We start from the raw sequence: 24,700 nt of genomic DNA on the forward strand, positions 1-24,700 counted from the left end.
TCTATGATCGAAGTATTATTTAAAAATGGACATAAAGAGAAAGAAATATTGTGCGGCGTTCGGGTGTTTAAATTCGAAAAGTAATCTACCGGATTTATCTTTTTTTTTCGCTTCCCAAAGATGCTGAAAGGTATGTTGGCCATGTAGGTAATCAATAATTCTTAGGATAGTATAGGAACCTAACCTACTATGAAGGTTTTCCATAATGAATGCATACTTACCTACATACGTACCTCATTACAAATAAGTAGATTAATTATTTTTTCACTAGACAGCAACCCTAACAGCGTAAGAAGAGTTCAGAGGCACGCGATAGAAAGAGACAAAACTTGTAGGTGAATAAAATTGTAGGTACGTATTATAAAATTGTAATTCCACTGTGTCGCGTCGTAGCAAGACTCGCATTTACTTAAATCGTCTTGCGGAGTAATCCTTCTGTACCTGTACTATTACTTATTCTGTGATAGTACCTAGTAATCAGCAATGGTAGCCACAACTTGCCACAAATATACAGGGTGGAAACGATAAGTGATCGGAGTTTCAATTTATTCTGTAACCTTTTGTTGGTACCGTTTGAAAGAGCTCGTGAAGCACTATCAGTAACCAGTTTTTCGATATCTTACTTATATAGTTTAGAAATAATCGAGTGGGATCACTATTTAACTATTTCCTTACGCTTGATATACTTACCTACCTATCTAGGGCGTGCGTTATGGCTATGGTGACATAAGTAGCTACCTACCATCCTACATGATCAATAGGAATGTATCTCATTAACACAGAAATGATAATGACATTAACGCCCAGAATGCTCACCCAAAACACAATGAGCCAGCGAGGGTCATGACTTCCAACGTGAGCGTGACAGTTCGCTTTACACTTAAGTGTAAATAAGTGGCAATATTAATCTAAATGATTACTGAGTTACTATCTTTTGAAGGTAAAAAATACCTATTTACTTAGTAGACGAGTAGGAGGATTTTACCCAATGTGATCCTCCACCTACTATACCACCAAATATATCTTCAGTTCGGAGATAGTAACTCACGCAATGTGATAGGGGCTAGGGCAGATTAGGGCGTCCAAATCCAACAGAGTAAAATAGCAAATATAAATAAGCTCGAATAAATCAGTGAGGTTCTGAATTAAGTAAGCCCAGTCGATCGAAAAAGCAGACTATTACTGCCGCACACTGGCTCCCAGACTCCCAGAAGGGAAGAAGTATTCGTAACTTCGGATTACGTTGTGGGGATAGGTAGGTGAATTGAAATCCTGTGTTACCCAAAAATCTTTATTACTCTGTGCACACTCTTCAGTGCTTCGGTAGCTTATCAGGCGACAAGGGGCAAGGGGGCTCAGGTGGGGGCTCGCATGCCACCGGCTGGATGCAGCAAGGAGGCGGCGCCGGCCCCGTGGTCGCCGGCGGGCAGGGCGGCCGCGTGTCCGGCGGCGGCGGCGGCGGCGTGCACTCGTAGTAGCTGTGGCCATCCCACCACCAAGTAGCGCCGGGCGTCGGAAGACCGGATATGGGCACCTGAGGTTTCATTAAAGAATGCAAAAGTACATACTGTAGTTATATTTAAATAACCATAAAATTAAAAACCTATGAACCACCGTGGGTGGCCGTGCTTTGCTGGTGGGTGGATTTGTCTGCAGAAGAGTAGGACGAAGCTATGATATTAAAAATTAGGCTGTGGTACCCTAAGTATTGCTTAAATAGTGTCCGCCGTCCGCGTCAAACGGCGTAGTTTTTTTAACGGATATTTTCAAAATTTCCTGTAAGTTTGTGGACGACATTATAGATGTTGGATTGCTTTTTCGACTATCATTCCTTCATAACTATCTATTAGCCGAAATCTTACTAACACTTTCCGCCTTCATTTTCCCTTGTTTACTCCCCCCCAGGCCCACAGGAGCAACTACCGGAGGTTTCACCGATTCAAAGGGGTTCCTTTGATGGTAGTATTGGTTGGAGTACTTATACTCAGGGCCTCGAGGTATGTCAGGAGGAGGTATACTTCTTGCAGCCACCTTCCAAGGAAAGCGGGGGTGGAGAGTGTGTTTCCTCCCTAACAAAAAGTTGCGAATGGCTTGTAATAATACAGATACATCCCTGTAATCCCATTTCGATCTAGACATTTGGTTTTCCTCTGTTTGTGTTAAATTAATTTAAATTACGTTTGTTTGAGCCAAGAGATGACTTACAGAAATTGAAGTCGAATTGAAGTATTCAATTTGATTTTTTGTTGACATTGTAAAATATGCAATTCCACAGCCACTTCATTGATATGTAAGTATTTACATAATTATTAAACATTAAAATAGGGGCAAAACATGAATAAAATTCAAAGAAAATTATTATTTACCCTAAAATTTTAACAAAATTTATGCTGCACACAGCATAGTAACCTCATTACGTAGAATGGAACGTTAATAGATGACGCTAGTATAGCTGTTTCTGGTTTTTATTGTATTTTTTAGCTTTAAAAAATGAATCCGTCTGTGAGCGGGATTTTTATTACAAATGTATGTATAATAATACAAAAATAATGTAATAAATAAATATTTGCTAAATTTAAGTGAAATTATGATCGAAATGTGCTATGTTGCTAGCTGCACTAGCGCCGCGAAAGTTTAGTCGCATGATTTCCTCCCGCTCTCATAGATTTCTGAACGTTTAGGTATGTCAAAAACTCCCGCGTTTTCAGTTATCTGTCAAAAGTTCATCGTGTTGTGGTTTTGTGAGGAATTTTGTTTTTCGATATTATTTTAGCTTATAATTTGCAACTTTTTATGAATTTTATCTGTGTTTGATGCTGTTAGAGTATATTATCAGCGTAGATTGTTTGTTTCATTCAAACAATCATGAAAACAAGCAAATCTACAGAGAATACCGAGGTGACACCTTCAAAAAAAGTACTGAAGCAAGCTCGTCTTCCATTTAAACTCATTAGTGAGGTATCAACTTCGCCTACCACTCCGCAAACAAGAAAAAGAAAGCTTTCATCTGCTGATGCTGAAACGGCCCCAAAAATCGGGAAGTTAAGCAAAGAGAATGATTTGGCAGAACAAGCAGTTGTTATTAGTGATGATGAATGTGTTGACACCGATAAAACATCTAACGAGGAGAAGCCTCTGAATCCCTTTGTGAAATTAGTAGATACGGCATGGAAGAAAAAGCTTCAGAGAGCCAAGAAGAAGAAAACATCCAAAAAGTCTGCTAAAAGTATACCAAATGGCACTACAGAGACAGCGAGTACAGAAGAGCACCCTGAAAGCAATAAAGATGAAGTTGAGAAGATGGATGTTGATTTATCTGCACCAGAAGATGAAAATAAACAAAGTGAAGATAGTTCGACCAAATCAAGTTATGTTGCTGAGGTAAAGGCAACTCCGAAACCTAGAAAATCCACACCTAATAAACAAGTGTCAAGAAAAACCAGATCATCGAATAAAAGAGTCACAAAGTCTTCAGGTAATAGTGAACCTGAAAATAGTACATCTGAAATTGTAGTTTTGGAAGATTCTAACTCATGTGACAAATTAGTTGAAAACAAAGAAGCACTTGTTGATTCAGAAAATAATGAAAAAGAAGAATGTGCTTATCAGGAAGAAAAAACTGAATTGATTGAAGAAATTAATGAAAAATCAAAAGATGAAGAAAATATTTCACCTTCACCAGAGCAAAGTAATGGAGATATTGAACCCTCTAAAAGTGTTGAGGCTAAAGAAAGTTCACCTGAGGTAGAAGAAGTCCAACCAAGCGCAGTCACTCCTAAAAGAAGTGCTAGGAACAAAGCAAAAACAGAAGAAAATGAAAAGAAATTGGACCAGTCCAGTTCCAAACTTGATGAGTCTACTTCCTCAAACCCTTCAACTCCCAAACATAACAGAAGCTCGTCTGTGACAACTAGTTTAGATGAGTCACTGAACAGTTCAATTCCGTCTGCGAATCTTACTCCCAAACAAGTAAGTTTCATTTTATACACTTTTTTTTTGTGTAAACTTACCTTATTAAATATGACACCTATCTAATGGATTCTGTTTTGTAAAAAAAAATCAATTAATGCAACTATTGTCAATTAATTGAATTTCAAAAATTCAATTAATGAAACTATTCATTCTATCCACAAGAAATTGTGTTGTGACTGTTGTGAACTACTGTTTTACTATCCTAAATAAATGTTAGTTAATGGAATTTAAAATTGCTTCAATGCAGCAACATTTAGAACTAACAAAATCCAATTGATCATTTTTAAGAAATTAATCATCATCATCTTTTTAATCTGCCATGCATATTCAAAAACTATCTTAGTGGAACTAAAGTTTATTGTTTACACTTCTCAGCTTGCAAAGAAGTTGGAGTCGGCAAAGAAGAGAGAAGAAAAGGAAAAAGAGAAATTAGAAAGGGAAAAAAAAAGACAACAGGAGAAAGAAGAACGAGTAAAACAGAGACAAGAGAAAGAGGAGCAGAAGAAGAAAGAAAGGGAAGAAAAAGAGGAGGCCAAGCGCCGGGAGAAGGAGGAAAAAGAAGAACTGAGGCGAAAGGAAAAGGAAGAAAAGGACCGACAGAAAGAGCTAGAAAAAAGTAAGTTAAAGCTCAGATTCACTATGCCAGGGTTTCCCAATTTTTTTTGCCAAGGAACCCTAATTAAATAATAAATAAATAAATCTTTGGACAATTTCACACAGCGCCAGCTAGCCCCAAAGTAAACAACTTAATGCTTGTGTTATGGGTGCTAGCTTAACGGATATACTACTTATATACTTTTTTTTTTTAAATACATAAATATTATACATAGTAACACCCAGACCCGTCACAGAAATTAAAATTCATCATTTCAATTTCTGCCCGGCCGGGAATCGAACCCAGGACCTCTCGGCATAATAGTCCGTTCTGAACCACTACACCAAACGGCCGAATTGATTATACTTTTCCTAGAACCCCCGTACTACTCCGCCCGCACGCCCTGCCCCTCCCTTGTGCGTAAACAAGTCGGTGCGAGCGAACAACGTCGGTCACGAAACGTGGGATAATATTTTTTACGGAACCCTTGCGGCCTTTCCACGGAACCCCAGGGTTCCGCGGACCACCTTTCGGGAACCGCTGCACTATGCTACACTAAACTGTGCATCAATCTACTGTGTGCACTAGCACACAAAAATCAAAATAATAAAAATGGACAAAAGAACACTAGTTCTTTTGTCCATTTTTATTATTTTGAACATGTTTTATGAAAACATTTTCCATATAGTACTACAACTATTTAGATGCTTTTTCTTGTGCTCCCATTTCCAAACAATAGGCTTGTATCCACAGTGAATAAATCTGCAGTATAAGATTGTATAACTATTAAGATAGTCATGTAATTAATAAAAAACGAAACTACATAAAATTCCACTTTTAAATTGTAAAATATATATTTTTCAGAACTTAGAGAGGAAAAAGAAGAGCAAAAGAAAAAAGAACGGGAAGAGAAGGAAGAGCAAAGAAAGAAAGAGAAGGAAGCAAGAGATGAAGAGAAACGTAAAAAACAAGAGGCTTTGGAGCTAGAAAAGCAGGAACAAGAGTTGAAAAAGAAAAAGGCTGCTGAAGCATTCGTTAACTTCTTTGTTCCAAAACAGAAGTCAGAGAAAGATCAGCCGTCTTTGGGTCCTGTTAGCAAAAGCAGTGTTTTATCTAGTTTCGCAGTAAAAAGCGATATGAAGCTTGCACCTACTACAAGGGCTAATTTAAGTGATGAAAAGAAGCAGACTTTAGACAACTTGATGGAGGAACAGAAGTCAGATAATGTTTTGTATCTGAACAGTTTGAAGGAAGGACACAAACCTTTGTCTAGTGGGAAGACATGGCCCATATCTGATAAAGATGATGATGATGTTATGATAGTTGGTAAGCACCTTCATTTGCATTCTATTTATGTATTACGAGTCTGATTATCTTATAGGTAAAATCAATATTTATTCTTATTTTTCAGAGGATGAGTTACCTCCATTAGATGGAGAGGGTGAAATAATAACTTGTGAGCCAACAGTGCGTGAAAAGTTGAAACCGAAACTCCTTAGCTTTGAAGAAAATAAACGGCCTCCCTACTGGGGTACCTGGAGAAAGAAGAGTGCATCTGTTAAGCCAAGGAGACCATTTGGTCAAGATCAGGTATTTATTTCATTTTTATTAGTTTCACACAACTTTTATCATGGTGGATTTGGCATTGCCTTCAACAGTAACACATCCTTATATTTGAACTAGCTGTTGCCCGCGGCTTCACCCGCGTGAAATTCAGTTTGTCACTGGTCGTCGTAAATTATAGCCTATATGTTATTCTGGGTTATAAACAATATTACTGTAAAGTTTCATCAAAATCTGTTCATTAGTTTTTGCGTGAAAGAGTAACAAACATCCAGACATCCAAACTTTCGCATTTATAATTTATTAGTAGGATAGGATGGTGCTTAACATTATATTATAATTAAGGTCCTCTTTTCCATATTCCAGAAACTAGATTACGAGGTGGACAGCGACGAGGAGTGGGAAGAGGAGCCAGATGGCGAGAGCGTGGACGGCAGCGCGGCCGGCAGCGACGACGAGCACGACGCCGACGAGTACGAGGTCGACAACGACGTGTTCGTGCCGCACGGGTACCTCAGCGACGAGGTCTGTAGCGCCTCGTGCAGTCTTACTACTAGGTTACGAGGCTGACAGCGACGAGGAGTGGGAGGAGGAGCCAGATGGCGAGAGCGTGGACGGCAGCGCGGCCGGCAGCGACGACGAGCACGACGCCGACGAGTACGAGGTCGACAACGACGTGTTCGTGCCGCACGGGTACCTCAGCGACGAGGTCTGTAGCGCCTCGTGCAGTCTTACTACTAGGTTACGAGGCTGACAGCGACGAGGAGTGGGAGGAGGAGCCAGATGGTGAGAGCGTGGACGGCAGCGCGGCCGGCAGCGACGACGAGTACGAGGTCGACAACGACGTGTTCGTGCCGCACGGGTACCTCAGCGACGAGGTCTGTAGCGCCTCGTACAGTCTTATTACTAGGTTACGAGGCTGACAGCGACAAGGGCAGGAGCTGATTGCCAATAACGCTTTGAGTGTAATTTACCAGCATAAAACTAGATTTTAATAATTATGTTTTTTTTACCTAGAACATTTTTTTTCAATAAAAAAGCAATATTGATTTTGCATTTTACATCTGGATGTTTTTGTAATTTTTCATTTTTGTTTTGTCTATAGGAAGCAACAATGGACGATGACGATGTTTTATCTCTGTCACCTGAAACACAAAAAGCGAGGCTGAAGCACTTAGAAGATGAATTTGAATCCGAAATGAAGAAACCAACCGAAAAGATAAAACCACGTTTGTATGGCCTGCTGTGGGAAACAAGCGATGGCGGGAAACCAGAGAAATGCGTTGACGCTATATGGAACTACTTTGGAAAATTATCTATGATTATGGGTGACCCAACACCTTTCTTCCAACCATCAAATGAACCAGAAGAATCTGAGAAAAAGAAAGTAAAAAAGAAGAAAGTAGTAAATGAAGGAGAGAAACAAAGCCCTAAAAGTGAGAAAAAAAAGAAACCTAAACCAGAAAATAAGGAAAGTAAACCTAAGAGTGATCTGAAAAAGAATACTCCGGAAGTAAAGAAAAATCAACCTGGTATTAATTCCTTTTTGACTAAATTAAAATCAACCTAATTTATTTAATTTCATAGGTACTTCAAGATTATTATCATTGGTTTCATTGCAATCTCTATGATTGCACTACCGTTTTAAAATCAAAATATTATAGGTTGATTTTATAGTTATTAATTTTTTTTTCAGACTATGGTTAAATAATATCAATTTCGTGCAGTTTGTAATAATGCACATATTTTTAAAAACTAATTTATATTCCTAATTTTCACTGCGACAAGATAAAAATAAATGCGTATGCTAAATAATATTTCATATTGTAATACATAGTAGTGATAGATTTTGTATTCATGAGAAAATAATATTTTAATGTTAATAATAGTGAACATGTAAATACCGGTTAGTGTTTTAAGACTATTTTCTGTTGTATTTTATGTGATGTAACATTAAACTGGTTATTTCATAAAAAATGATTTTTTAATGAGTCAGTAATTTTTGGTCTCTTAAGTCTAAAGGCCTTAGCGGGAGCTTTTGATTATATTTTAGAACAATATTTGCAGCAAAGTATAGTAAAAAAACGAATCAAAATGAAAAACTTTTAAGATAAAGATAAATATCTACAAAATTCAGTATGTTATTATTTTATTTATCAATGCTCAATCAATTGAATGTTCAATTGAATCAACACACTTTAAATTGCGCATCCCTAGTGGCTAAGCTCGACAAGTCGAACATTTTTGACAGCTGTTTTTCTGCTCGTATGACAAAAATACCATGGACGACAATCATTGTTCGGAGAATTAATTTTGTGGTTGTTTTGCGAATGAGTATTTTATTCGATTGTATAACTACTAAGAAAAATAGCAAAGAACATACTTTTGTTACGTAGCAGTGGTGCAGTGATTTATAATAAATGTTGAAAGTGATCCCAAGATGAGTAAAATGTCGAAAAACAAACTGAACCTCACCCTACCACCAGGGTCTATAGACACCGCACCGGCGGTCACCCCATCAAACATGACTCCCCAGCTGAAGTCCGCTACAGCAACGGAGTAAGTACATTTAGACATAATAGCCAAATAATATTTTGATAGGGATGACAACAGTATCCTATGAATCACTCTTTGACCTAAGCTGTATTCATTTTCTCATGTTTATTATTCAGTGATTTTGGTACCTGGAAAGTTGCTTGTTACAGTTAAGAGACACTTTATAGACCTCTGGTTTACATCATGTGGCACTTTTTTTATACATATTAACACTAATTAACCATGTAGTTATTGTTTGTAGGAATTATGTTTAATTCCTGCTTTTATTCCTTATTGTGTATTTTAAGTGGGTTACAAATAGACTGTTGCTGTGATATAAGATTAATTCATAGAAGCTTTGCGACTGTAATGAGATTGGTATAGCATTTACCATTTGTTTGATTTCAAGGCGACAAGGCCTAGCCGGGAAGTCCAAAACCAGCATAGAGGCTCTCACTGAACGCCTGGAGCAAATTGAGATGGATGACACTCAGAGGCGCAGAATTGAGGTGTTCCTTTGTCAGAAAGAGAAGATCGGAGAGCTCAGTGATGATGATTTTGAGAAACTTGGTGAACTAGGTAAGTATTTATTGATTTATCTAATTTATTGTGCTATTGCTACTTTACTGTTATTTGAAAATACAGATATTATTTGAGCTCTTTGTTACACTATCTTTTTATTAAACTGTAGTAGTTAAGCATGCATTTTCATGTACAATATGCTATTATTTTTAGGTCAAGGCAATGGAGGAGTGGTTATGAAAGTCCGTCACAAGTCCACAGGCCTCATCATGGCACGAAAACTTATCCATCTAGAAGTGAAGCCAGCCATAAAGAAGCAAATCATCAGAGAGCTGAAAGTCCTCCATGAGTGCAATTTTGCACACATTGTAGGCTTCTACGGAGCATTTTATAGTGACGGAGAAATATCCATTTGTATGGAGTACATGGATGGTGGTTCCCTTGATCTTATCCTGAAGAAAGCTGGCAGGATACCAGAGTCAATTCTAGGTTTGTATCAAAATTCTTACTTTAAAATTCTGATCCTGATAGCCCCTTAGTAACTGTAATTAATTTAATTTTAACTTCTTAGTAATTTTCTTTGCAGAGTAATTTACTAGAAAGATTATCACTAACTTTGTATAAATTTGTACAAATAGTAAAAGAATTGAATGAATAATTCAGTTGTTATCAATTGAATTTTAATTAAAAAATGTTTAAATATTTTACAGGTACTATAACTTCAGCTGTGCTGAAAGGTCTAAGCTACTTGCGCGACAAGCACGCCATCATGCACCGCGACGTGAAGCCGTCCAACATCCTTGTAAACAGCAATGGCGAGATCAAGATCTGTGACTTTGGTGTCTCTGGCCAGCTCATTGACTCCATGGCCAACTCGTTTGTGGGCACCCGGAGTTATATGTCGGTGAGTACAGAATGATTGAAGACAGAAAAGGGATTAAAGTAAAAAATCGGCTATTTTTCTTGCACAATGCATATTGTGACTCAACTTTTGAGTTGTGTGCAGTTTTAGGATGCACAAATGTACATTGTCTTTGTCATTTACTTAAATCTAATTGGTTAATTGCATTTATAATGGTGCACCACTTATTGTCATCAGCAACTAGATTACTACCGCCTAGGCGTAGATGAGTCACATATTGGAGAACGATCATTTGTTTGAATAGTGGTTAAGAGCGTTTACGCCGTTCGGCGCAAAAACAGTACTTTTTTAACTCGTTACAATAATTAACCAGTAATACTACAAATATGTTATAGGCATAAATAGTTAGGCAATTTCGTCGTCTAAATAGTTGATTGAGAAAATATTGCGATTAGTTTAGCATTTAAGAATTCTATCAAGATAAGTCCACACAGGTTTTGTAAATTTCCACTTTAGCGTCAGTTTACAAGCTGAAATTTTTATAAAAATACTGTGAAAACGATTTAACAAACATTTATATCCTATAGCATAGATCCTTGGGCAAATAGTTATCTGAGAAAATTTTTAGATTTAAGCATTTTACAATAAGAAATCACAAATTAAAAGAACGTGAAATACCCAAAAATCAAAGTGATTTTTTCACCAATATTCTTCCTTTATTCAACACAAAAATAGCTTAATATAATAGAAGAATATCTTATCTAAAATATTTACTTTGAAATTTAAAATAATTCATTGTAATTTTTTTTCTATGAGTATTTGAAAAGTACTATAAAACGCCGCGCACGAATCGTTCAAATTCAGTCCGCCTCGAGGCGTTCCAGAGTGAGGTCACGTCGCTCGGTGCTCTGCTGACATGTGTCACGCGTACGTTGATCTTTGACAGGTAGCTGGACTTTTATAGTGTATCCGCAAAATCTTGGTGGTAGATTTTGCGATCACGTGGTAATTAAAATATTTTATTGTTATTTTTCATTACAGTCTATTTTTACTACAAATTCTATTTCAGACGTAATGAAAAATAAAATTAAGTTATTTTTAGCGATGAAACGAAAACGAATGACGAAAATTTGGAACAGCAAGTTATGTATGTATACCTACTAATATTATAAAGAGGAATAATACTAATAATTTATTTGCCATAAATAGGTGGTTACAGAATAGTTAATAGGAATGCTCTGCCAGCAGGGTCCCACCTAGTTGTAGGGGGAACATACACAACATATTACAGTCGGAAAATCTTTGCGGTAGGTACCTCGGATTGTAGTTAGTTGGACAGTGGTCATTTGACGGCCACTTGAATCGTCTCACCCCTAAGCTTTTGGCTACCGCCGGCGCACTAAGCCGGTTGATGCCTAATCTCGGAGGCCCGGCTGCACTGAGTCGCTGACTATACTTTTGCGTCGCGCGTTATATGGTCCTATATGGGGCTCGAGTATGGCACAGTGCTGTGTAGTCGTGGAGCATCCTACTGTTCAAAAAAGCGCAACGCATGATATCACTGAGGCACAGGCTGAGGTAATTCGTGGATACCGCATAGTATCCGCAGTCCGTCTATTCCCGGTTGTGGACACTGACTATGTCCCTACTGAGGATAAATGGGAAAAAAAATATTGTCATTAGTGGCGACGTATAACAATCCTACTAATATTATAAATGCGAAAGTTTGGATGTCTGGATGTTTGTTACTCTTTCACTCAAAAACTACTGAACGGATTTTGTTGAAACTTTACAGTATTATTGTTTATAAACCAGATTAACATAATTATAGGCTATAATTTATGACGATATGTGACAAATAAATTTCAATAAATAAATAAGACGTGTCTAAAAAGCGCAATCTATCGTCATTGGTTAAAATCTACAGTGCTGGACAAACTACTGTTTTTGACGTTCGTAAATATTCATGCGGGGGAAGCCGTGAAACGCCATCTATCAACATGATATCAAACAACAGATTTTACGAACTAAGGAGTAAAACGAGGTCCACGCGTACGAAGTCGCGGGCGGCCGCTAGTTCAAAATAAAATTAATAATATTTGTATTCATCTGGTCTTACTTGACTTTTACTTTACGTATGTCATGCACGATGACATTTGCGTCAATATTTGTGTACGTCCCCACTAGGCATAATTGGGATGTATTTTTCTAATTTGTCATAAGTTGTGAGAAAGCCTGTAGCTATAACTGGGAAAGTATGTGTCACCACTGGTGACAATCGATATTATTTAACACACACCCTAACTTGCATTTCGATATTAAAAAACACAAAACACCTAATAACACAAAACAACAACACAAAACACTTAGAAAACACTCAAACACCTACACCGCCACAGAAAATTAAGATGTGCCTCAAAAAAACACACTATCCTCCCAACCCAACCGACCATTTTCAGGGCCAGTCTGAAAATCAGCGCTGAGCTTGTAGCTCAGCATTATGCTGAGACTGGTACCTTTTGCTTACCTACAAAAGTGTAACATCATAAGATTCAAATTTTATTTATAACTTTTTCTGTTTTTCTTTATTTCTGTGTACCCATTCACATGTAAGTAATTTATTTTTTAGTGTAGCAATAAAAAAATTTCATTTTCATTTTCCATTTTTATTTATGCCATTTATCCTCAGTGGCGACAAAGCTAGTGTCGACAACCGAGAATAGATGCCAGTTGCGAGGTGACCATAGGTCCCAAGGGGAAATGTACGTGTACGTGCACCACGAGAGGTGGAAACCAAAAGGTAGAGGCTTGAGGATCTAGGCCCTAGAGTGCTGAAGGGTACGCCTGGCCGTCAGCCAAATTTTACGTAGCACCATAGAGGCAGTTCTGCCTGTATTAGAGGAGTGGGTGCGACGGCATGATCGCCTCACACAAAGGGCGACCCAGGTTCTACCGGGCCATGGGTGCTTCGGGCCATTCCTCCACCGTATAGGCCGAGAGCCTGTAGATGGTTGTCAGTTAACACTGCAGTCTTGGCACGTGAGTCACCGCAGCAGACTGACACGCTCCAACAGTGCCCAGCCTAAGCGAACGAGCGGCGGTTGGAAATGACCTCTCCCTACCAATCGGGAAGAGGCGTGAGATAGATAGATAAATTGTTTATTTGTTGTAAGACACTTTTTTTAATGCTTTTAACACACACATTATAATATGTATAGTTGCTATTGAAATTCAATTCAATATCGAAATAAAGTTAGTTAGTCAAGAAACACACTAGGTGACACCACTGGTATTTTGTTACACAGGTTAGTAATAATTTCAACAGTTGCAACATAACAAAAGTGCCAAAACAACATAAGATAAAGATGACTAGTGTTTCAAATAGTTCCCTGCGTCAGAGTGATGTGTGCCGCAGCGATGCAAAAAGCAAAGAGCTCAGTATAAACACTACCCTCAAAAGGGCAGAACACTGATTTTCAGCTTTTGCTAGAGAACGCATGAAGCGTACAGGTACGGAATGAACCCGCTCGCTTTCGGAAACAATATCTACATTAGTATAAAATATATGATGAGACAAATAATCTTATGATATAGTGTGCTTACTTTCAGTGGAAAGGGGGAGCGAGAGGCGTCAGCCGACACTCCCGTTATCCGCCGCCGACACCCTGGGCGCAAGAGGACAGTTTATGGTCCCCAACTGTCCCGTTCCCTCATATCACTCATATGGATCATGGCAGAAACAGTCAGGTTTTTAGTGGGTGTAGGGGCTACCCACCTTCTGGTAGGAAGAACCCCACATAACCCACTAGCTGCCCCCGCAGCTGGTGGTTATGAAATGTTATGCATTTTCCGGATAAAAAAAAGAATAGTAAACAGGAAAAGTTTGTTTTGAATAGAAACGATTTGAAAAAATCTCTCACCATTAAAATTCAAATTTTTTTCTGCTGAACATAGGCTGTATAAAATATTCTCAAAATAGTAAAAAACCTTTGATAATTTACTATTTGATAAAGAATTTACGTATTTATTATTGATTAACTGTCCCGTTCCCTCATATCACTCATATGGATCATGGCAGAAACAGTCAGGTTTTTAGTGGGTGTAGGGGCTACCCACCTTCTGGTAGGAAGAACCCCACATAACCCACTAGCTGCCCCCGCAGCTGGTGGTTATGAAATGTTATGCATTTTCCGGATAAAAAAAAGAATAGTAAACAGGAAAAGTTTGTTTTGAATAGAAACGATTTGAAAAAATCTCTCACCATTAAAATTCAAATTTTTTTCTGCTGAACATAGGCTGTATAAAATATTCTCAAAATAGTAAAAAACCTTTGATAATTTACTATTTGATAAAGAATTTACGTATTTATTATTGATTAGGACTAATGTATACCATTATTTATAATTATGGAGTCGGTGTTGGAAGATTTGAAGATTTTATAGTTTCCTTAAGCTGTCACTTGACAGCCTGGCACACTTTTACGATGGTGGATCAAAGTATTTTGGTTCGACTATAGAGCGTGAGAACACGCACACAGTCATAATTATTTTAGTGTGAATAAAACTAGCATCGAAATTATAGCCTGACCAGGAACATAAAAACCCTCGCCATGTTGCGGAAAACTAATGGTACTAATTTCTTTTAGTGGCAACAGTAACTGAAACTTCATTGACATGTCACCTTGCATATCAGTCTATTGTTGTCAAAGTGTAAACAAACTTTATTTTAAATGTGTGCAATTGATTTTGTGAATTAAATTGCTAAAATATTTTTATAGTCGTGAAAGAAAAGTGGTTCACTGATTAGGACTAATGTATACCATTATTTATAATTATGGAGTCGGTGTTGGAAGATTTGAAGATTTTATAGTTTCCTTAAGCTGTCACTTGACAGCCTGGCACACTTTTACGATGGTGGATCAAAGTATTTTGGTTCGACTATAGAGCGTGAGAACACGCACACAGTCATAATTATTTTAGTGTGAATAAAACTAGCATCGAAATTATAGCCTGACCAGGAACATAAAAACCCTCGCCATGTTGCGGAAAACTAATGGTACTAATTTCTTTTAGTGGCAACAGTAACTGAAACTTCATTGACATGTCACCTTGCATGTCAGTCTATTGTTGTCAAAGTGTAAACAAACTTTATTTTAAATGTGTGCAATTGATTTTGTGAATTAAATTGCTAAAATATTTTTATAGTCGTGAAAGAAAAGTGGTTCACAATGTGTTAATGTATTTGTCGAAGAGAAATACTAACGGTTCGGACAATATTTTCATTGAATAATGTTTCCGACAAAGGTTGTCAAATTGACTGACATGTATATCGTATAGTACAGTCCACTATGAAAATTAGTTGTAGTCTGTTTCAACTACCTATTTTAAAGGTTTTTGTCACTTTCTAAGTTTTGAATTTTATGGAATTGGGAAAGAAGTACCGAGTTTAAAGCGTTCATGAGCAGACATTGCAGTTGAATATTCAAGTTCTGAATTTGATTATTGATGAATAATAAAATAAATCCTACTAGCTCGATTGATGGTTTCATTTAATTTATTAAACCAGGTTACCATTAATAATATTTTTTCGGTAATTTATGAAAATATCAAATTAGCCCGTAATCCTGAATCCTGATACATAAATTTAGCCTATTAATTTAACACATGTACGACTGTACTCAGTGTTGCACTATCAAATGCAATTGAGGCGCCTCTATGCCAGGGTTTTTATGTTCCTGGTCAGGCTATACCTAAACTTGACATGCCACGCTAGACGTAAACGCTCTTAATCATAATAAAACAAACTGATTGATAAGTATAAAATTCACATTATTTGTGTGTAAAAGATATTCGTGGGTGCATTTTATTTAGCCAATGACATTCACTGCTAGAGAAAGACCACCCTCAAGTTTTTTTTTTGTCAAAATCACCAGTACTACATTTCCCGCATCCAAGGATATTAATTTGTTATTTTAATTTGCAATTTGTCGTACAGCCGGAGCGCGGCTTCTCGCTGGTGGAGATAGCCATTGTATAATGCGAATATTTCACCGGGACACCATGGTCGCCGGCTACCAACAAAATTTATGCAGCTCTATAGAGAGTTACTCACCTGGTGTCCGTTTGGTTGCGCAAAGCTGTATACATTTTGTTGATAGCGGCGACTGGTTGCGCCGCCATGGTGTCCCGGTGAAATATAGCTCTAAACGACCTCTTTTACTTATTGTTAATAATTTTGTCACCCAGCCGGAGCGCCTCCAAGGCACGCACTACTCCGTCCTGTCGGACATCTGGTCGCTCGGGCTGTCGCTGGTGGAGATAGCTATTGTTTAAACGTCCTCTTTTACTCATTGTTAACTAGCGGCCGCCCGCGACTTAGTGCGCGTGGATCCCGTTTTATCCCCTTTAAATTTTTCCTGAATTTTCTTTGCTATAAACCTCACGGAGCCCGAGACCTCTCCAACGAATGCAAAACCGTGGAAATCGGTTCGTGCGTTCTGGAGTTATAGCGTCAGGAAGGAAAACCCGACTTATTTTTATTAGTAGATAATTTTGTCACCCAGCCGGAGCGCCTCCAGGGCACGCANTGGCCATCGGCATGTATCCCATCCCGCCGCCCGACGCCAAGACCCTCGCCGCCATATTCGGCGGGCAGAACGAGGATCACTCGCCTGGACAGGTAGGTTGATGATTCGTTGAAAAAAAATAATTTCATTACATGAATAGAATAGAATAGAATAATCTTTATTGCCAAAACTGTGTACAATTTGTGCTGGTCACAATGCAAAAAAATAGTTACAACAGTGTTACCCATATCGGGCATGCAATAGTTAAAATACAGTAATAAAGTTAGAGTTTAATTATTTTTGGTACCAAAATATTCATTTAGACTATAAAAAACATGCATGCATGCTAAACTATTTCAGATTTACCCGATGACGTCACTATTACGTCAACTCAATTGAATAATCATTAATCAAAATATCGATATTTACCTACTTTGATTGAAAAATGAAAACTAGGTAATTGATTTTTAGGGCTCGAAAATATCTTAGCATTAGGCATACTGTCCACAGAGCCATAGATTCATAGACAAGTATTCGTACTTACCGCTTGAAGTTACGCAGCTTACAATAGTGGGCTTACATGCAGGATTCTATAGTCTGGTCCGTGAGCACGTAGAATTTTGTCCAATGACCCCTAGCTACCCATCCTTATCGCTCGCGCGTAATTATATTGCTGTCGCGACTGTGCGACTGGCACCCGCAGTGAGTGTGCGAGCGCGATAGCAACATAATTACGGCTTTACGATTACCGTGATATAATTTTAACAGCAGCTAAGCTGCAGCAGGCGTACACAAAACGTACATATTGATATTGTGACATCAGACCTTATTGGTAGCTATCAAAGCTCAAAATCGTGTTTCGCAGGCGCCGAACTCGCCGCGACCTATGGCGATCTTCGAGTTGCTAGACTACATCGTGAACGAGCCGCCGCCCAAGCTGCCAGCGGGGATATTCTCCGACGAGTTCAAGGACTTCGTCGACCGCTGCCTCAAGAAGAACCCTGACGAGCGCGCCGACTTGAAGACTTTGATGGTGAGTGAAGAGTTGATTTTCTTTAATATTTGAGGATATGTAATAAGCACTATTTTTAATAGTCTATGCCAATAAAGAAATTTGGACTTTGACTTAGATTTTATTTATTTATTTTAGGAAGACTCAGAGTTTGCATAATTTCAGTATGTAGGAATATTAAATTACTATGAGTCAAGTTCGGAACATTATGAAGATAATTATTACACAGAATTAGAATATGTACTAGTGTAGTTCTTTTTTGTTCAATAATTACTTATATCCAATACTAATTAAAATCTTGCCATCTTTCTACCTTCTCTACTGCTTGTTAAACCAAATTATTTCTACCTTTATTACTACTTACTACAGTACCCACCATGATCAATTTCTTCAGTGGATATGCTACCTTGTTACTGTATCTAGTGGTTACATTTTCAATTTGCAGATTTTTGTAACCATAATCCCTCTGACCACACTTAACAGGCTTACTGCATGTTTTGAAAATCCATTGTGATTGACGTAATTTTTCATCTTAATCTTTTCAGAGCCACGATTGGATTCGCAAAGCGGACGCAGAGAAAGTAGACATAGCGGGCTGGGTGTGCAAGACGATGGACCTCATGCCTTCCACACCAAATTCCAATGTGTCTCCTTTTTCTTCATAAGCTGCAAGAAGTGCATACTTTCATCAGCGAAAAAGGGTAAGTGTCAAACACGATGACGCAAATGTATGAAAAGCCTCCAACCAAAGTTTAGAAAATAATAATTACAGCCAACGGCCAATTTTGACTTCACTGTAAGCCTTTAATAATTTCATTCGTTTTCGCCTCTTGTACTCTATTACAACAGTAATATTAAGATGACAGGTATCACTCAAGGTTCTCACATAGGTCTCTCACTTCACCTACTTAGGATAAATTATGTTCTTTCCCACATTAAATGTGTAAATGGTGTTTCAGGTCAAAACATTTCCCAAGAAAGAGCGGGTGAAACAATCAGTGAGGACGCTGGCTTAGAAGAGTAGAGGCCAGGCACCGCGCGGTGGCACTTCACAGTATGTCAACTCTAGATACCATTGTCCAATCAGCAGGCGAACACAACACGACATCTCATGAACATTCTCGGGCGTGACGAGTTTACAGTGGAAATGAGAAGGAAAGTAATGCAACACGTTTGGTAACGTGATCGAATTGGGTTATCGTCGATTCGCCACAAAATCGATACGTCACTCGTAAGATCTATTCATTGAATGTAAATTCGTCATAAATATAAAGCTGTAACCATTGGTTACCGATAGTGTGACGTATTTACACGTTCTTTTTTGTGACTAACCTTCTTTGTGGCAAGTCGACAATAACCCGTCAAAACGTTTTCTTAATTTCCTCAAACGAAAATGGTTTCTACCACTCGGTAAACCGCAACGGCACACTCAAAACCGTCACGTCTCATTTATTGATCGATCGACACATATCACATCGTAAAACAATTAGTACTCTTCGTGAGATACCTGTAATCGAATAATGAAATTCAAAATTTAAAAATTTAATTTATAGAATTGGCTAAACTTAAGGTAAATTTCGTAGGAATTATTGAAAAACAATGTGTAATAATACACTTTGATATCGATTTTAAACTGGTACGATCGCCATTACGTTTATACCTTAACAAGTAGACTTCGTAATTGCCGACTTGTATTATTTCAATGACGAAATAGGTACTCAGTTTAAAATAAATGCGGTAACTAATAGCAATCATAAAAATGTGTTTAGTATCGCAACATAGATTAACACAGGACACGGTATACAACTATTGGCAATCGTACTCATAAAGCGTTCGGAACTTTCCTTCTCATATACAGGCTATATGAAAACGCGAAAGTTTACTTTGGTGTGTAACCGATAACAAGGTGTCGAAGATAGATAGGGGTATAATACTAAAACATAGTGCATTCGTGGACGAACTAATCGAGGTTTTATAACGAATAAAAAAAACAACTAATCGATAAATGGTCAAGTAGAGTTGATTTCACTAGTCGCAAGTCGAAAATGTTAGTAGTGTTTTGACATATTTTTCTTTGCTGAAAGTGCGTAATTCATGTCAGCTGGAAATCGACACTCGACTCGAGCACTGGAGCACTCGGACGGCCGCGCGGCCGTGGGAGCGTTCCAGGACTCCCCCTTTGTAATCTCTAACATAGATTGCATTTTTAGACATGAAAAAAAAATATTAAAAATAATAAAAAATCGTAGGTACGTTTTCCTATTTTGACGTGATGCACTTTATCCGTTTGATTTGTTGTTTTTATATCGCTTCGTTTTAGTGTTTCCCGCAATTCGTTCACCCTATCCTGAGCACCTAGCGTAGTATTTATCGCGTGTTTGCTGACTGTATGTAATATGTATGAGCACGCCGCGTCACCCTGGGTTACGGCTAGCTCGCCTCGCGCTGCGAGCGAGCGAGCTAGTGAGCTCAGGGAGGCTCGTTCCTTATTCCCGCGCTGACCGCTGCACGCTTCGCTTCTCGGTCGTTTGTTTGCCAGCCCTTCCTGTGTAGTTAGAGTAACCGTACACAATATATTTTATTCGTGAGTATGTGTTGATTTATGAAGTGTTACGCCGTATGTTTTTATTGAGCATTTATTATTTTTATATAAGACGTAGACGCTTTTATTGTTAAGTGATGATATTTAAAGGGTGCTTCTTATGTTACTGCTGATATAAATGTGATTTTTAATGCATAATTGATTGTTTTTAAAGGAACAAAACTTTTTTTGCATTGAGGTACCTACTATGTGATTATTAATGATGTATGCATTTTATTCTAAAGTTGTTCGTATTAGTTTTGTGTAATCACTGTGCTAGAGTTAAGTTTAAATTATTACGATGTCGTAGAGTTATTTCGAAAGATTTTTATTGGAAATTTAAAATTGATACTCTGAGAAGTATAATCATGGAACAATTGAGGGTTTATCTTTACTTAATGCAGTGGGATCCTTTAATCCGGTCGTTTGCTACTCGGGCACGTTCATTAAATGTGTTTTAAATAGAGTAGGCAGCAGAAAAAACGGTGTATTTTCAATAAACACTGACAGAATATAATAAGAACGATATTCTTGTACTGAATATGAGGACTGTATGTATTTATAGCGACGTCATTGGTTTGACTTGTTTAAAAACTTGACTTTAGTTGCACGTAAATAGACATTATGTTTGTTTCTTTTCACGATGCGTTGCAATAGTGCGTATTTTCATTTACCATCATTGGCAACGGCATGTGACTTTATTATTGCCGTTGTAAAATGGAAAACACCTAAACGTTTACTAGCATGGTCATCTAAAATATAGTAAGTTGTTAAATGCAACCATTATTTGCTATAGCTTATTATGACTTCAAATTTAAAGTTTCTTCGTTATTTGTTTAGAGCATTATTTAAATGCTGTGAATATGAATTTATAATGTCATTATCATGCCTTTGCAAAAAGACTTAATCAGACTTCTTATAAAAGTAGACTGTACCGATATCTTGTAGTGATTTCAATGTAATATTGTGACGAATATGAATAATAAAATAAAGACATGCTAGACGTTAGTGTTTGTTTAAATTGTGTTACGTTAGCACAGTGTTTTATTTTGGCTTAGATGCGGACATCCCTGTTTTATTAATTCAATCGTTAGATATTACTATTATGTATACAATTGATGAAGGAACTAGTAGTTGTATTTGTTTAGTTTCGAAGAAATATTCGATTTTGTGATTTTATAAAAAAAACTGTTTTAGAAGCATATTTTCTAAAAAAAATTACATTAAGTCAGAATTTTGTAAATAAATTTACCTATCACTATAACGTCTACCTTTATGTAAAAATAAATGGTTATTGCTGCAGTAATTTAGGAATTATTTAATAATTTATGATTTTCAGAAAACATTTTTTTCTCTGTTGTCCTAGAAAAATGGCAGCTAGACTTACTTTATATTGATGCATGATATAATTATCTATAATACCTGAAAATATTACTTGCCTATCCCGTGGAAGTTCGAAGATATTTTAATTTCTATGAGTTTAGAAGATTTATATGTAAATAGGGTTGTCATCTAAATATTTTTTAGTTTTTTAAATGCCGTCCGTAACAATACGGTTTTAATGCCTTTGTTAGATAACTATTGAAATTCATTGCTTTTACCATTATTAATTTGTCTGGTCGAGTTTGATAATTATAGAGTTGGCCCTGTGGCGGCTTATTGGAAATCCTATCGTTTTCGAAACATCGATATATATGTTGCAGTCAAAACTCATAATCGATCAAAACCACTTTTGACTGCAAATTTCAGTTAATAGTGGTTTTGACCGATGGCCTTAGTCAATATTACTTTTGACAAATTTTTCTAGTCGTATCATCGAACTTCCACGGGATAGGCAAGTAATATTTTCAGGTATTATAGATAATTATATCATGCATCAATATAAAGTAAGTCTAGCTGCCATTTTTCTAGGACAACAGAGAAAAAAATGTTTTCTGAAAATCATAAATTATTAAATAATTCCTAAATTACTGCAGCAATAACCATTTATTTTTACATAAAGGTAGACGTTATAGTGATAGGTAAATTTATTTACAAAATTCTGACTTAATGTAATTTTTTTAGAAAATATGCTTCTAAAACAGTTTTTTTTATAAAATCACAAAATGGAATATTTCTTCGAAACTAAACAAATACAACTACTAGTTCCTTCATCATTTGTATACATAATAGTAATATCTAACGATTGAATTAATAAAACAGGGATGTCCGCTTCTAAGGCAAAATAAAAGACTGTGGTTAGGTAACTATAAGTTTCATTTGTTTAGTTGTGTTAGATATTATAATAGTTTTGCAGTTTAACTAACAAGAATCATGGGGTCAGTTGCATAATATCTTAAATCGTACTGGAACAGAATCCACCAACAATGTTAAATAACAAATCCTCAATTAATTTTGAACCTTTATACAAAAGACGTAACGTTCAAAATCAGTAGAGTACTTGTAGCATTTAGACTGACTGTTACTTGATCATCTTTTTATTGTACCCCCTGTTCCGAGCTAGTTAAATATAAACTCTATTATAAAATAATATAAACCTTTTTCATTTGATGCAACTTCTAGTATTTTGGATACCGAAATATTTTTTTTACAAATATTAAATGCTTGACATTGTAATTTTTTTGGGCCAACGAATTTATGAACATTATGATCTATTCGTGTATCTTAATAATTCTTACTGTGTATCTATGTGTTTAGTGACTACATAATAGTAAATTATGTAGAGGTATTCAGAATTCAGAACTGAATTTTCAGTGCAATTAAAACACCAATATAATAGTTATTATTGTTGTTAGGTAATATTTTTAAGATCGCGATTTTACTTTTGATATGTATAATATGTTTGCAATTTATTTTCTTAACATTTGAAAAATAAGAGTTACCGAAGTAAATAGGTATTCGATTTGTTATTTTTACAAGCTTTTTATTTTATAATAATACGTTTTTCAGACATGTCTCTTTGACTACATAACTTTGATTATTATCGCGTCTGATCTCTATAAAGCCAGGTATACATTACACTTCTTTAAAGAGTAAATTTCGATCATACTCTAATTCATTCTTATTCTAACTTCTTCGTTCAAAAAAATTAAAATCTAAAAAAAATTATTAGGATAAGTATAGGCTTACAATTAATTTGTTAATGTAACATTTAAGTCTAATGGATACCTGGCCTAATTTTATCATTACATAAGTATAACTACATACAAATAGTTATAAATTGGTATTATTTTATAGTTAGCTTCTTTGTAGGTAGATACGTATGTACAAAATAAATGTTAATTAAATATTTCAATTGTTTCATTTATTCTGTGCCAATATTTAATTAACCTTCTTATTTTTATTTTTATTATTTGATTTATTCTTAATTTTAAAGTAAAAAGTAATATTAACAGAAACGAACGATAGACATTCCTACGAAATATTTGCTTAATATTTTCGTGGTAGATGTCAGAGGATGCAACTTGCAACTCACGAAGGCGAGTGAGATTTAAGAGTACTGCGTGTGTACGTGTACAGTCGACAGTACATCAAGCTATACATTTTCGTTGCAAAGTCGCCCGTATCGCAACTACGTAAGATACCAGAGTGTTTACGTTGACGTGCTGTTGACCGTACATGCACATAACGATAGTGTAATTTCTATCAAAACTTTTGGAATACGAACAGTAGCGAGCCATCACACATGTAAAGCTCACTCGCCATCGTGAAATACAACAACTAAGATATCTGGTTTTGTTGTAGACCTCTCCAAATGTAAGTCGGTTAGTTAAATGAACATTGTGTAAAGTTCTATTGTTTCTGTGGGTTTGCAAATAACTTAAGATATAATATTATTTTAAAGACTCCAGGGATCTTGGCTCAGGATCGTAAACCCGATCGCTAACGACGTGAGCGTGGCGCTGGCAGTCGTTAACTTCAACCCTTGGACGCTTATGCATAAACCGAACTTGTTAAATGAAATGCTTAAGTAAGAGCTCAATGTCAATCTCCAAGTCTTCTTCTCCCTAATGGCAATATGTAGAAAAGATAGGAAGGTTGTTGTATGGCTAAGACACGCTACGATATCACCATTTTGTTCAACTTAGTTGACTTTCATCACGTAAATTTATTTCTGTATACTGATAGGGTTAAAAAATATAATTATACGTTAATAGCATAGGTACAGTCTATCCACATATAAAGTGGCTATTATAGAGATCGCAAATTATGCGATGAAAGTTTGAATTTATGATTTGCGTGCGTCCAATGGTCATCGTCAACAAATATTTGCCATGTTGGTTTTCTGTAAATTGATATAAGTGGGTGCCGAAAGTTTGAGCCCCGTTTATCACTATGGGCCAGTCCAAGGATGCGCCCCAGCGGACGAACATTAAAATTAAATATGCGAAGTTGGATCGCAAAGAGGTTGGCGAGGGCGCCCCAGTCTTCCTCATTATAAATGTGCGTAAATATTGTTCCTGCAGAGAGCCTTTTGTTGGGACTCATTAAGA

At 36.7% G+C, this 24,700-nt stretch overlaps 3 protein-coding genes across 3 annotated transcripts; 2 read left to right on the forward strand and 1 right to left on the reverse strand.

Moving 5' to 3' along the window:
* Positions 1–1,312: 1,312 nt before the first annotated feature.
* On the reverse strand, positions 1,313–2,207 carry LOC114362100 (basic proline-rich protein). The gene is made up of 2 exons (XM_028317369.1): positions 1,867–2,207; positions 1,313–1,534 (listed from the first exon to the last, which is right to left on the reverse strand). Exons 1-2 carry the CDS (start codon positions 2,137–2,139, stop codon positions 1,313–1,315), a joined length of 495 nt encoding a protein of 164 aa, XP_028173170.1. The 5' UTR covers positions 2,140–2,207.
* Positions 2,208–2,708: 501 nt separating this feature from the next.
* Positions 2,709–7,985, forward strand: LOC114362106 (chromatin assembly factor 1 subunit A). Its single transcript, XM_028317375.1, has 6 exons — positions 2,709–3,969; positions 4,348–4,588; positions 5,432–5,893; positions 5,979–6,157; positions 6,497–6,655; positions 7,236–7,985. Exons 1-6 carry the CDS (start codon positions 2,866–2,868, stop codon positions 7,698–7,700), a joined length of 2,610 nt encoding a protein of 869 aa, XP_028173176.1. The 5' UTR covers positions 2,709–2,865; the 3' UTR covers positions 7,701–7,985.
* Positions 7,986–8,373: 388 nt separating this feature from the next.
* On the forward strand, positions 8,374–19,728 carry Dsor1 (mitogen-activated protein kinase kinase 1). The gene is made up of 9 exons (XM_028317362.1): positions 8,374–8,689; positions 9,075–9,244; positions 9,401–9,676; positions 9,898–10,091; positions 16,295–16,367; positions 16,636–16,727; positions 17,480–17,647; positions 18,172–18,327; positions 18,586–19,728. The coding sequence occupies exons 1-8, from the start codon at positions 8,571–8,573 to the stop codon at positions 18,289–18,291; spliced, it is 1,212 nt and encodes a 403-aa protein (XP_028173163.1). The 5' UTR covers positions 8,374–8,570; the 3' UTR covers positions 18,292–18,327; positions 18,586–19,728.
* Positions 19,729–24,700: the final 4,972 nt, after the last annotated feature.

The sequence above is a fragment of the Ostrinia furnacalis genome, unplaced genomic scaffold, assembly GCF_004193835.3.
Source record: "Ostrinia furnacalis isolate ACB-3 unplaced genomic scaffold, ASM419383v2 OfSCF6199, whole genome shotgun sequence".
NCBI lineage: Eukaryota > Metazoa > Arthropoda > Insecta > Lepidoptera > Crambidae > Ostrinia > Ostrinia furnacalis.

Bases quoted from the DNA above. Each gene is read 5' to 3' on its own strand.
- Dsor1 (XM_028317362.1), top strand. From the start codon at position 8,571: ATGAGTAAAATGTCGAAAAACAAACTGAACCTCACCCTACCACCAGGG. The intron at 9,677-9,897 runs GTTTGTATCAAA...AATATTTTACAG, and splicing joins GATACCAGAGTCAATTCTAG to GTACTATAACTTCAGCTGTG. The intron at 17,648-18,171 runs GTGAGTGAAGAG...TAATCTTTTCAG, and splicing joins CCGACTTGAAGACTTTGATG to AGCCACGATTGGATTCGCAA.
- LOC114362100 (XM_028317369.1), bottom strand. From the start codon at position 2,139: ATGTCTAGATCGAAATGGGATTACAGGGATGTATCTGTATTATTACAA. The intron at 1,535-1,866 runs GTTAGTAAGATT...ATGAAACCTCAG, and splicing joins GGAAAATGAAGGCGGAAAGT to GTGCCCATATCCGGTCTTCC.
- LOC114362106 (XM_028317375.1), top strand. From the start codon at position 2,866: ATGAAAACAAGCAAATCTACAGAGAATACCGAGGTGACACCTTCAAAA. The intron at 5,894-5,978 runs GTAAGCACCTTC...CTTATTTTTCAG, and splicing joins TGATGATGTTATGATAGTTG to AGGATGAGTTACCTCCATTA. The intron at 6,656-7,235 runs GTCTGTAGCGCC...TTTTGTCTATAG, and splicing joins ACGGGTACCTCAGCGACGAG to GAAGCAACAATGGACGATGA.